The sequence below is a fragment of the Gekko japonicus genome, unplaced genomic scaffold (genome assembly GCF_001447785.1).
Source record: "Gekko japonicus isolate JY-2015 unplaced genomic scaffold, Gekko_japonicus_V1.1 scaffold1500, whole genome shotgun sequence".
Classification (NCBI taxonomy): domain Eukaryota; kingdom Metazoa; phylum Chordata; class Lepidosauria; order Squamata; family Gekkonidae; genus Gekko; species Gekko japonicus.
The window spans coordinates 302,950-315,130 of record NW_015173177.1 but is presented as its reverse complement, the minus strand read 5'-3'; the positions used below and the strand labels follow the sequence as shown (position 1 = coordinate 315,130).

Below are 12,181 nucleotides of genomic sequence, written 5' to 3'. Positions count from 1 at the left end.
CTTAACCACTACACCAAACTGGCAGCAAACTCTAATCTGGAGAACTGGGTTTGATTCCCCACTCCTCCTCCACATGAAGCCTGCTGGGTGACCTTGGGCCAGTCGCCGAACTCCCTCAGTCCCACCTACCTCCCAAGGTGTCTGTTGTGGGGAGAGGAAGGGAATGTGAGTGTAAGCCGCGTTGAGACACCTTAAGGTAGAGTAAAGTGGGATATAAAAACCTGCTCTTCTTCTTTCCTGGCTGTTCAGGTGGTTGAGCTCAATGACTATATAAAATTCTATATAGTTCTTGTAGAAGAAAGAATAGCAGCCTTTACCAACTGCCCTCTTGTTGGGCAAAGACAATCCTATTCCTTTTTCTCTCAAGGCCCAAATCTACTCTCCTCCTGTTTACTGAGATGTAAAATTCCTCAGGTTTCACACACTTAGCAGTCTTTTCCAGTTAAGGCTGCTGAAAGGATCTTCCTGCCTCTTTTGTACTTGAATGACTTGTCATCTCTGCCCATTAACCAGATCTGCCTTACCACGTTCTGTTTTTATTCTACCCTCTTCTCCGTGGAGCTCACAGTGGCTTCCACCATTCCCCCGTCCTCAATTTTATTCTCATACCAACCTTGTGGGCAATGCTCCCTCTAAGCTGTGGAGTCTTGTGAGCAAAAATTCTACTTTGTGAGCTACTGGCATTAAAGTTGTGAGTGAGCGATTTGGCTGCTGCATAGATCAGTTTGCTCTGGAGCCATCCTCCCTGCGCTAAGACAAAAGTGTGTGAGCCAGAGGCTAAAAACCTGTGAGCTAGCTCACATTAACTTAGCTTGGAGGGAGCACTGCTTGTGGGGTAGGTTAGGCTGAAGGAAGGACTGGCCTCCCCGATGAAATCCATGGGGAGCGAAACCTGGGTCTACCTAGTCCTAGTCAATAACATTCTAATTGCTGCATGCCGGTGGCTGGCTCAACTGCTCTCAGGTGATAATTAGCCACAGTTTTCTCTCCCTCACCCCTCACCTTTTTTTAATAAGCATTTTTGTTTGGATAGGCACAGACACCATTCTAATAACTGAAAGAGAAAAATCAGGACTCCACTGAATGGACAAGGATGTCCTCTTAGGAGCCCGAGATCAAGACATGTAGATAACGCCCTTGAGGTTCAGCTGTCATCCTTCCAGGGTTGCCAGCTCCGGGTTGGGAAATACCTGAATATTTGGGGGGGGGGTGGAGCCTGAGGAGGGCAGGGACTTCAGTGGGGTAGAATGTCATAGAGTCCACCTTCCAAATCGACCATTTTCTACGGGTGAACTGATCTCTGTCACCTGGAGATCAGTGGTCATAAATGGGAGATTTCTAGTCACCACCTAGAGGTTGGCAACCCTACACCCGTCCTTTCCCTGAATGGCTGAGGATGGCTTTCCCCTTACCGTTGCTCTTTGCCATGGACACCAGACTTGCTTCCAGCTGCTCCCGCAGGCGATTGTTGTTGAAAATGGACTCTGCCAAGCGCTGGCCCAGGATCTGGATCTCAACCAGATGTTCTTGTAGCAAACTGGCATCTATGTCCAGCCAATGAGGGAACATGCAAATACAAGAGAAAGGGAACTCAAAATCATGGCAAAGAAAGTCCGAGAGGCCTGGCCTCACCACGAGAATCCATGGCACAGAGCGGGCTATAGGGGCACGCATGAGCTAGCATGATCATAGTTTGTATGCAAACTGAGAGCCAGAGACTGGACTTTCCAAGCACAAGACTGGAATGGTCCCCCGCTAGACCTGACTGATGCCATTCCAGAAAGTACAAAACTGGGTTTCGGAGATGGAATCTGAGAACTCAGGCTGCTTCTACACGGAGGTTTTTGCTCCAGTTTTTTTGTCTGAACCACAGAGGGGTTTCATGGAATATTCACATGATATTGTCCTTTCATTATCCCCTTCTCTGCCTTTCACCCCCTGCTTTGCAGCTAGGGTTGCCAAGTCCCGCAAACTCACCGGCGGGGGAGGCTCCGACAGCTCCGGGAGCCGGCTCCGGGCGCACGCGCAGCCAGCACGTCAACGGAAGTGACGTGCGACGTTGCCCACGTTGGGGGCGTGGCCCCGATCATCGGGGAAAACCATAGAGTTTTCCCTCTGGTGATCCGGGCCACACCCCCAACGTGGGCGACGTGGTTGCGTCACCTCTGGTGACACAGCCACCCTGCTCTTCGAGGGGCGGAGTCCCCCCGGCATCCGATTCCGCGGCGGCAGAAATCGGGCCTCCAAAGCGGGGGTTTCCCCGCCCCCACTTGGCAGCCCTATTTGCAGCCGTCTTTCCCAAACCTGGTTTGGTACAATCTTCCGGGAACAATTGTGGTCTTTGGGCTCTGTGTGCACAGGGAAGAGTTCATTTTTGCAGGTCTTGTCCATATGTGCCTTGGTCCCATACTGCTGCCCCCATTTCCCACCACCCCATGCCACCAGAAGGGTTTTTGGACTTAAAAAAACCATTAAGTGGTAGCGGTAGTAAGATGTCAGTTCCCTTAAAAAAAAATACCCTTGGTGGGCTGGGGCAAGGGAACTGTGGGGGAAACTATCATAAGGACATTCTGGTGCCGTTGCTAATGCCGCTCCATTTGCAGTGGCCACTGAAGGAACACGGAAAATAGTTTCTGTAACAGTTTTGTTTCAGTGTTTGATCCACCCCCCACCAGGGAACAGGATGCTGGGCTAGATGGGCCACTGATCCAGGCAGGGCTCTTCTTACGTTCTTGGTGGAGGTGGAAAAGTGCCGTCGAGTCACAGCTGACTTATATGGCCCCTGTGGAACGTGGACTCTATGGCATTGTGCCCCACTGGAATTCCTCTCCTCCCCAAACACCGCCCTCCTCAGGCTCCGTCCTCAAAAATCTCCAGGCATTTCCCAAACCAAATCTGGCAGCCCTAAGTATGGGGTGGTGGCTGAACCCCAGGGAGGAGCAATTTTGTCAACTGAATGTCAATCACCTGAACAGAAGAGGTGAGGTGACCTGGAACCAATCACTGGTACTCAAAGAACCGATTGCAAGATTCAATTGGCCAGCATCTACTTTGCAGAAACATTCCCCCCTTCATTCATGGTTGACTTCTGGCGACCCTCTCGTGTGGCTTGGATGCTTACTATTGCCTGCCTCTGCGACCCAGCCCTGGTATTCCTTGGAGGACTCCTTTCCAAGTCCTTGCCAGGGTCAGCCCTGCTTAGCTTACGAGATCTGACGAGATTGGGTTTGCCTGGGATATCCAGGTCAGGGCATTTCCCCTTCGTTCTCAAAAGCGGGGAGAACCATGCGGCACACTCGGGTCTCGAACTGCTGAACTACCGACCTTCGACAGCCTGCAGTTCAGCGTCTTAACCCCTTGAGCCACCGCAGCTCCATTTTCTTAGATGTTCTTAGATACTGGGAAAACTATGAACACATCTACTCAGCATTTTAAGGACCAATTGCAGCCATGGGGAAGGGATTCAGATCAGGGGACTGCAATATGGATAGAGTTCCCAAACCTCCAGGTGATGGCTGAAGCTCTCCTGGGATAACAGCTGATCTCCAAGTGACAGAGGTCAGTTCCCCTGGGGGAAATGGCCCCTGTGGAAGGTGGACTCTATGGCATTGTGCCCCACTGGAATTCCTCTCCTCCCCAAACACCACCCTCCTCAGGCTCCGTCCTCAAAAACCTCCAGGCATTTCCCAAACCAAATCTGGCAACCCTAAGTATGGGGTGGTGGCTGAACCCCAGGGAGGAGCAATTTTGTCAACTGAATGTCAATCACCTGAACAGAAGAGGTGAGGTGACCTGGAACCAATCACTGGTACTCAAAGAACCGATTGCAAGATTCAATTGGCCAGCATCTACTTTGCAGAAACATTCCCCCCTTCATTCATGGTTGACTTCTGGCGACCCTCTCGTGTGGCTTGGATGCTTACTATTGCCTGCCTCTGCGACCCAGCCCTGGTATTCCTTGGAGGACTCCTTTCCAAGTCCTTGCCAGGGTCAGCCCTGCTTAGCTTACGAGATCTGACGAGATTGGGTTTGCCTGGGATATCCAGGTCAGGGCATTTCCCCTTCGTTCTCAAAAGCGGGGAGAACCACAGGTGTTACCTGAAGGCCTCGGGCCTGCTAGACATGCTGAGGAGCAGGATGGCAAACTTCCACAGACAAGTCCCCTCTGAGGCTCTCTGAGGTGTGGCGTGTTCCTCGTGTCCCGGCTCTCCCCCGGGGCCTCCCCAGCATTCTTGTTCCAGTTGGCAGAGTTCTGCACATGAAGCGACCGAGGAACGCAATGGTCCGCCTGGGGGCAGTGCTTGGAGCCGTAGGCAGGGCTACCCATAGCGAAGAGACCCGTCGGCAACTCCGGTTTTGCTGGCGACAGTGCAGAGGCTGATATACCTAGGCAGAGGGGATACAAGTCAGTGATAACCAGACTGGATGTGGTGCTCAAGACCTTAGGAAGACTTACTCTAGTAGAACAGGAGCTCTCCTGAACTTCGATAGGAGGAGGCCCACCTCCTCAGCAACTGTCATAAGAACATAAGAACATAAGAGATGCCAATGTTGGATCAGGCCAAAAGCCCATCCAGTCCAACACTCTGTATCACAGAGTGGCCAGAAATACCAGTGCCATCAGGAGGTCCACCAGTGGGGCCAGGACACCAGAAGCCCCACCACCACTGACCCCCCCCCCAAGCACCAAGATGACAGAGCATTCCTTGCCCCAGAGTCCCTATCCATACCTTGTGGCTAATAGCCACCGATGGACCTCTGCTCCATATGCCTATCTAATTCCCTTTTGAAGCCGTCCATGCTTGTAGCCACCACCACTTCCTGTGTCACATAGGTCACCTCAGAAGAAGGGCGAAAGGACTGCTGTGGGGTCTCTCCCACATAGCAAAAGCTATCTCCCCCTTGCCCCAAGGCACGTGTGTGTCCAATGGCCAGAAACCAGCCCACATCCTTACTAAGGGGCACTATTACAGGGAGGCATTCTCTTCCTGCCCTAAGTAAATTTAAATAAAATAAAATAAAACACGTCTCCTCCTTGATTTCAGTGAGAAGATCAAGCCAGCCCTTCCTTAGATCCACAGTTGTGCTGATGAGAGGCATTGTCAGAAAGTAACAGTTGACTGATTGAGTTACTTATTTCATTCATGCCTTTCTCCCCCCCAATAGGGACCCAAACTGGCTTATGTCATTCTCCTCTCCTCCATTCTGTCCTCACAACAACCCTTTGGAAACGATGGTCCCTGGGCAGGAGGAAAGTGAAGAAGGACTGACTTGGAGTCCCGGCTATGCAATTAATAATTATCATATGGCATTGAGTGTAGAACAGCCAGGAGATCCTAGGATGGTCTGGTGGCCAGACGTTCTAGCTCTTAGCATTGTGCGTGGTGAGCTACACTTGTTTGGTGTAGTGGTTAAGAGCGTGGACTCTAATCTGGGAGAACCAGGTTTGATTCCCCACTCCTCCACATGCAGCTGCTGGTGTGACCTTGGGTCAGTCACAGTTCTCTCAGAGCTGTTCTCTCAAGAACAGTTGTCTCAGAGCTCTCTCAGCCCCACCTACCTCACAGGGTGTCTGTTGTGGGGAGGGGAAGGGAAAGGAGACTGTAAGCTACTCTGAGACTCCGAGTGAAGGGTGGGGTATAAATCCAACCTCTTCTTCTTCTTTTAGAGGCTGAGAGAGCTGTGAAAGAACTGTGACTGGCCCAAGGTCACCCAGCTCGCTTTATGTGGTGGAGCGGGGAATCAAACCTGGTTCTCCAGATTAGAGTCCACCGCTTTTAACCACTGCACCAAACCGGCTCTCTCCCGGCTGTGCAGAACCAGGAAGACCAATTTCACCGTGCCGTGCCTGCAGCCAGCTCAGCCATTTGTTACGGTAACACTAGTTGGCCTTCCTCATCTGAATCTCGCAGGACTGGGCTTGCGCAAAGCTATAGCCCTGACAGAGGACAGCTGACCACGATTACAAGACACACGCTACAGGATGTCATGAGCTGGTGAAGAAACCATAGGAGAGGGGCCCATTCTGCATCTAGCATTTTCTCCACTGTTTTAAGAAACCCACATTGGAACAGAGATTCCCCTCTACATTGCATGCCAGCTTCACTTCCTTTGACCTCTCGGTTTCATGGTACTGTCTGCATAGATTTATGGCCATTTTATGGCTGTTCAGTGATGACTCTGCAATCAGTATGGTGCTGGCCTGGGGTATTTGAATGTGGTTTTGAGCCACATCTTTTTCTGTTCCAGTGTGGGTTTAGTAAAACAATGAGGCGAATGCTAGATGCAGAATGGGCCTCAGTGAACCCAGGCGGTGCAATGGGCGCAGTGAGTAGGGCGACTCAGGTTCAAATCCCTCTCCAGAACACAAAGCTTACTGGGTGCCCTTGAAGCAGCTGCTAACCAATTTCCCCAAGCGGTTGTGAAGGAAGGACCCACATATACAATCAAGAACATTAAAAAGCCAGTCTTATAAGCAGGCATGCATTTAGCCATCAACCCATCCACAAAGAGTTCTGGAAAGGAATGAAGGCAAGGTGTTGTTACTGCTTGTCCCCTTTCAGTGCCCAAGGGGAGGGAATGGGACCTACAGGGAACTGGAGATAGAATCCATTCCATCCATGAAGGGCAAGCTTGGAGTCGAGTCCACAAAACAACAACCCACAACCCTTCAAGCAATTATGCTTGACCAACACTGATAGGCACCGCGACTGGCTCTCTAAGCAAGGCAGCAGAGAGCCAAGCAGGTCTCATCAAAGGGATAGCATCAGAGCAGTAGAAAGGCAGGATGCTCGCGGCCCTGACCAATCTATCTCTCTGACTCTCTATAGTCCCCCTCTGAAGTCTGAGGCTAAGAGGCAGCACACGGTCCTTCACTTCCAACACCCCCCTCTCAGGGGGCGATTCTGCATTGGCTTTTCCCTCCGTTGTTTTACCAAGCCCACCTTGGAACAGAAGTTCCCCTCTGCATTGCATGCTGCTGTCACTTCCTTTGATCATCAGATTTTATGGTACCCCCGACACTGCATGCCGCTTTCTTTGATCATTGGGTTTTATGGTACCTTCTGCATAGGGATCCTAAGTCCCCCCGGGGGGCGGGGAAACCCCAGCCACAGAGGCCCGTTCCCCGGTGCTGCTGGATCGGGCCCCGGGGGGAACTTAGTCTCTTAGGCACGCTGGGGGCGGGGCCACGGCCATACAAGGGAAAACACGTGCATGCGGTGCATGCGTGCTTTGCGCATGCACACGTGCTCCGGGAGCCACCTGGGACTCCCTCGCGGAAGAGATAAGTGACACTTGGCAACCCTACCTCTGCATAGATTTATGGCCGTTCGGGGGGGGTGACTTCGCAGTCAGTATGGCGTTGGCTCCAGCGTATTTGAATGTGGTTTCGAGCTGCACCCGTTTCTCGGTGTTGAGAAAATGCGGAGCGAATGCCAGATGCAGAATCGCCCAGTGTCTAGGGATTCAGCCTACATGATTCTCAGTACTTAATACATGAATCTGCCCTCCCTGAATCCTCCCCGTTCTTTATACTGAGGCAAACTGCAGGAATGTGTTGCCGATGTCGCCAAGATAGTCAACAGGCATTTCAATTCTGAACGATGTGGCCACGGAACCCAAGGCACTCTGGCCCAAACCCCCCAGCTGTGCTATGGGGCCCCTGACTTTCCAGCTCCCCAATCAACCAACTTAATCCAGCCCACAACAGGGCTGCCGATCTTAGGTGGTGTCTGGAGTTCTCTGGTGTGGTGGTGAAGTGCGCGGACTCTAATCTGGGAGAACCGGGTTTGATTCCCCACTCCTCCACTTGCACCTGCTGATGTGACCTTGGGTCAGTCGCAAGCTCTGGCACAGCTGTCCTTGAAAAAGAGCAGTTTGTGTCAGAGCTCTCTCAGCCCCACCCACCTCACAGGGTGTCTGTTGTGGGGAGGGGAAGGGAAAGGAGTTTGTAAGCCGCTCTGAGACACCTTTGGGTAGTGAAGGGCGGGGTATAAATCCAATCTCCTCTCCTCCTCCTGGAATTACAACTGATCCCCAAACTACTAAGATCAGTTCCCCTGCAGGAAATGGCAACTTCAGAGGGTGGTCTCTATGACATCACTTCCTCTTCCACAAACTCTGCCCTCCCAAAGCACCGTCCCCAGATCTCCAGGAATTTATGAAACTAGTGTTGGCAACCCCCCACTCAAAAAGCAGGGAGCCACTGCTGAGAGAAAGCTGAATGCGAAAAGTGCCACAAGTGCCGTCTGTTCCGAGGCTCCTGCCCTTCATGACATGTGGCTTCCTGCCAGCCGCCTTGTTTTTTTTGAGTCTTCAAAAGGTCAGTCACAAATGCAATGACCAGGACCAGATTAATTCGGGCGGGTAGCCATGTTGGTCTGAAGCAGCAGAACAAAGTTTGAGTCCAGTGGCAGCTTTAAGACCAACAAAGTTTAACTCTGCCCGGGTATAAGCTTTTGTGTGTGTGCACACTTCCTCAGATATACTGAAACAGAAGTCAGGTTGAGGGTGGGGAGGGTAGATAAAAATCTACTAGGTAATGACAGTTCTCTTTCAGAAGTATTAGGGGGCAAACCTTTTCTATCGCACAGACAGCCCCCCTAAATCTGAAACGACTCCTCAACCACAATAATACAACATCTAACCTGAACATGGACACTGGTACCAGAGCTTGCAATAAACCCAACTTTGCTGCCATATGCACCCAGACAACACAGTCTCTGGACCTAACAACATCAACTACCCATCTCAGGCTCATTCACTTGCTCATCTTCTAACACTGTATATGCCATTAAATGCCAACAATGCCCTTCGGTTCTCCTCGGGCAAACAGGCCAAACCCTGCACTAAAGGATAAATGGACACAAATCTGACATCAAAAATCACAAAACTGAGAAACTTGTAGGAGAACATTTCAACCTCCCAGGGGAACCTCAAAGTAACTGTTTTATTGCAAAGGAATTTCAAAAACAGATTAGAACAGGAGATTGCTGAGTTACAAGTTATTATAGCACTCAGGACAATGGAACCCCCAGGGCTTAACAGAGATAATGACTTCTTATCTCACTACACATGCCCACCTGGATCTATACGCATTCTAATGTCATTCAGTTCTTGCATCTGTTTGTAAACTCTTTAATGATGCTATATGCTAATTTGCTGCTACTCATAGGTCTTATCAATTGCCTCCATCCAGTTTTAGCTATATTTACTGCTCAGTTACTTACACATCTTGATTCTAATTAGCCCTTCCTGGCAATACCCTTCCCTGCCCTCTACCTATATGTAATGGTTGGTGACTTCTGTTTCTATGTATCTGAAGAAACCTGCGTGCACATGAAAGCTTATGCCCAGAATAAAACTTTGTTGGCCTTAAAGGTGCCACTGGACTGACACTTTGTTTTAGGGCCAGATTAAGACACACTGAGGCCCTAAATTATGTCAAATTTTAGAGGCCCCAATGCATTATCAACCCCCACAGACACTTTTCCCCTGCTTTTTCCCCATCAAGTCACAGCTGACATAGTGACCTCTCATGGGGTTTTCAAGGCAAGAGATGTTCAGAGGTGGTTTTTCCATTTCTTGCCTCTGCATCATGACCCTGGCATCCCATGATGGTCTCCCATCCAAATACTTACCAAGGCTGACCCTGCTTAGCTTCTGAGATCCGACAAAATTAGGCTATTATTTTAGAGACCCCTTATAAGGCCCCAGCCTTATAAGGCTCAGAGGTTAAGACGCTGAGTTGCAGACTGGAAGGTCGGTAGTTCAGCAATTCAAGACCCTAGTGCCGCATGACGGAGTGAGCTCCCGTCTCTGGCCCCAGCTCCTGCCAACCTAGCAGTTCGAAAGCAAGAAATTGCCAGTAGATATATAGTTACTGCTTTGGTGGGAAGGTAACAGCATTCCATGAGCCTCTGCATTTAGTCATGCTGGCCACATGACCACGGAAATTTCTTTGGACAGCACTGGCTCTTCAGCTTGGAAACGGAGATGAGCACTGCCCCCTAGAGTCGGATGCGACTGGCTTTCGTGCCAGGGAAACCTTTACCTTTACCTATAAACTAGGACCTAGCTTCCTTAGCTTGTGCATAGCCCAGCTTCTGAAGACATCAATGCTGTCCTGGGATGCAGCTCATGTATTAGGTCTGCGCAAGGGCAAAGACACTGTTCCTTAAGCCATGCAAAGCTCCATGCCAAAGGGTCTGGGGATGTGTAGGGGGAGCAACACCAAGGCCAAAGCGCTCACTTTCTCCCAGCTGCTTCTGCAGCATCTGCAGCTCCTGCTGTGCGTTGGCCAGTGAGAAGCCCGGCGTTCCACAGCAGCCAAGGAGCGGAGCAGTGGCTGCCGGACACCCGAAAGGCAGGCAGGAGCCGGGCCCTGAGGCGAAGGGAGCCAGAGGGTAGCTCGATGGCTTGGATGAGGAGTCGGGGTGGAAGCCTAGACACAGAAAGGGCGGGAAGGGAAGAGAGGAAGGGCAACGTAAGTAGATTACATCCTGATGCAGGAGTCGAGCAGGTTCTCTCTTCTCAACAACTACCGCTTGTTGGACAGAGCCAGACAGGCAGACTTTCCCATCTCAGAGGACCGGCTCTGTGAAAGAGCTATTTCTATTACAGTCTCTCTTTCTTTCCAAACACTCAGCCTTACGATGAGTCGGGACGACCACCCATCGCCTCTGACGGCCTTCTCCCTGCTTCTTCTGCATGAGATCCTTTGACTAGCGATGCTAAGGCATGGCTACTTGGGAATCACTTGCCCCAGAGCCACAACCTTTTTTGGATTCTGCCCAGACTAGGGCAGGGACAGGGACGGAACTGTTAGCCCCCCCCCTCCTCCCTCTGTGCACCATTTACCTCACAAGTGACAGCCATCCTGTAGTAATTTCCTCTTCTCACCTCGGGCAACAGTAACTTGCTACCCCGTCAACTAGCCTAGATCAAATGGGCAGAATGATTGTTCTCCCTCTGAAGCAATTCTTGGTTCAGCCTTTTCTACTCACCTGACTGCACTGCTTACAGATCACCTAGACCAGTGGTTCTCAACCTTCCTAATGCCACGACCCTTTAATACAGTTCCTCATGTTGTGATGACCCCCAACCATAAAATTATTTTTGTTGCTATCATAAGACCATCGAAAATGTGTGTTTTCCTATGGTCTTAGGTGACCCCTGTGAAAGGGTCGTTCGACCCCCAAAGGGGTCGCGACCAGTGTTCCCTCTAAGCTGAGTTAGTGTGAGCTAGCTCACAGTGTTTTAGCCTCCGGCTCACACATTTTTGTCTTAGCTCAGGAAGAATGGCTCCAGAGCCAACTAATTTATGCAGCAGCCAAATCGCCTGCTCACAACTTTAATGCTGGTAGCTCACAAAGTAGACGTTTTGCTCACAAGACTCCACAGCTTAGAGGGAACATTGGTCGCGACCCACAGGTTGAGAACCGCTGATCTAGACAGACTGAGAAAGAAAGCCTCCACCCAATTCAGCTGCTATAGATACTGCTATGGGCGGGGGGGAGCCATAGTTTGAAGAATGGCTGCCCACCTGTTTCTGGGTATAATTCAAAGTGCTAAGGCCTTAAATGGCTTGGGGCTGGAAAGACCACCTCCTCCTGTACTTTCCAGCCTGCCAAATAAGCTATTTTCCCCCAAGCCCTGCGCTCCCGCCTGCTGAGGTGAGACAGGTGGTAAGCACAGAAAGGGCTTTTTCAGTGGTGGCCCCTCACCTCTGGAAGGCCCTCTTCCCCTTGATGCTCACATCGTGCCACCTGCCTTACATTCCTTTAGGTGCCATGCCAAAACGTTTTCTTTTATCCAGTCTTTTTGCCAAGGGGTTCCATCTTTTGAAGCTGTTTTTTATGTTCTGTTACTAGCCTTGGGACTCGTTTATGAATATCATTTTAGGCTGCTGAATTTTGTTGTATGTGGCCTGGCATGTTTATATATTACCTGGCATGTTTATAAATATAGCCTGGCATGTTTTTGATGGTTTTAATAATGACAATTCTTAGGTTATTGGGTTGGATCCAGTGGAAGGCACTTCCATCAGCGGAATGGGACTTTCTCACCTTCCCCCATCTTGCTACAGCCCAATGGGCTCCCCAAAACACTGCCCCAGGGGAACAGGGACACCCCCCCAAGGAAAAGCATGAGGAGTAAATTTGCAGTGGAAGGATAGATT

The 12,181-nt window shown here is 50.6% G+C and overlaps 1 protein-coding gene across 1 annotated transcript in view; it reads right to left on the bottom strand.

The window, feature by feature from the left end:
* LOC107119940 (myomegalin) overlaps positions 1–12,181 on the bottom strand; it is a 138,729-nt gene that overhangs the window by 18,419 nt on the left and 108,129 nt on the right. The window contains exons 34-36 of the mRNA XM_015422566.1: positions 10,253–10,444; positions 4,099–4,386; positions 1,413–1,544 (exon numbers count right to left, since the gene is read on the bottom strand). Coding sequence (XP_015278052.1) covers positions 1,413–1,544; positions 4,099–4,386; positions 10,253–10,444 — 612 coding nt within the window. The remainder of the gene's footprint in view (positions 1–1,412; positions 1,545–4,098; positions 4,387–10,252; positions 10,445–12,181) is intronic.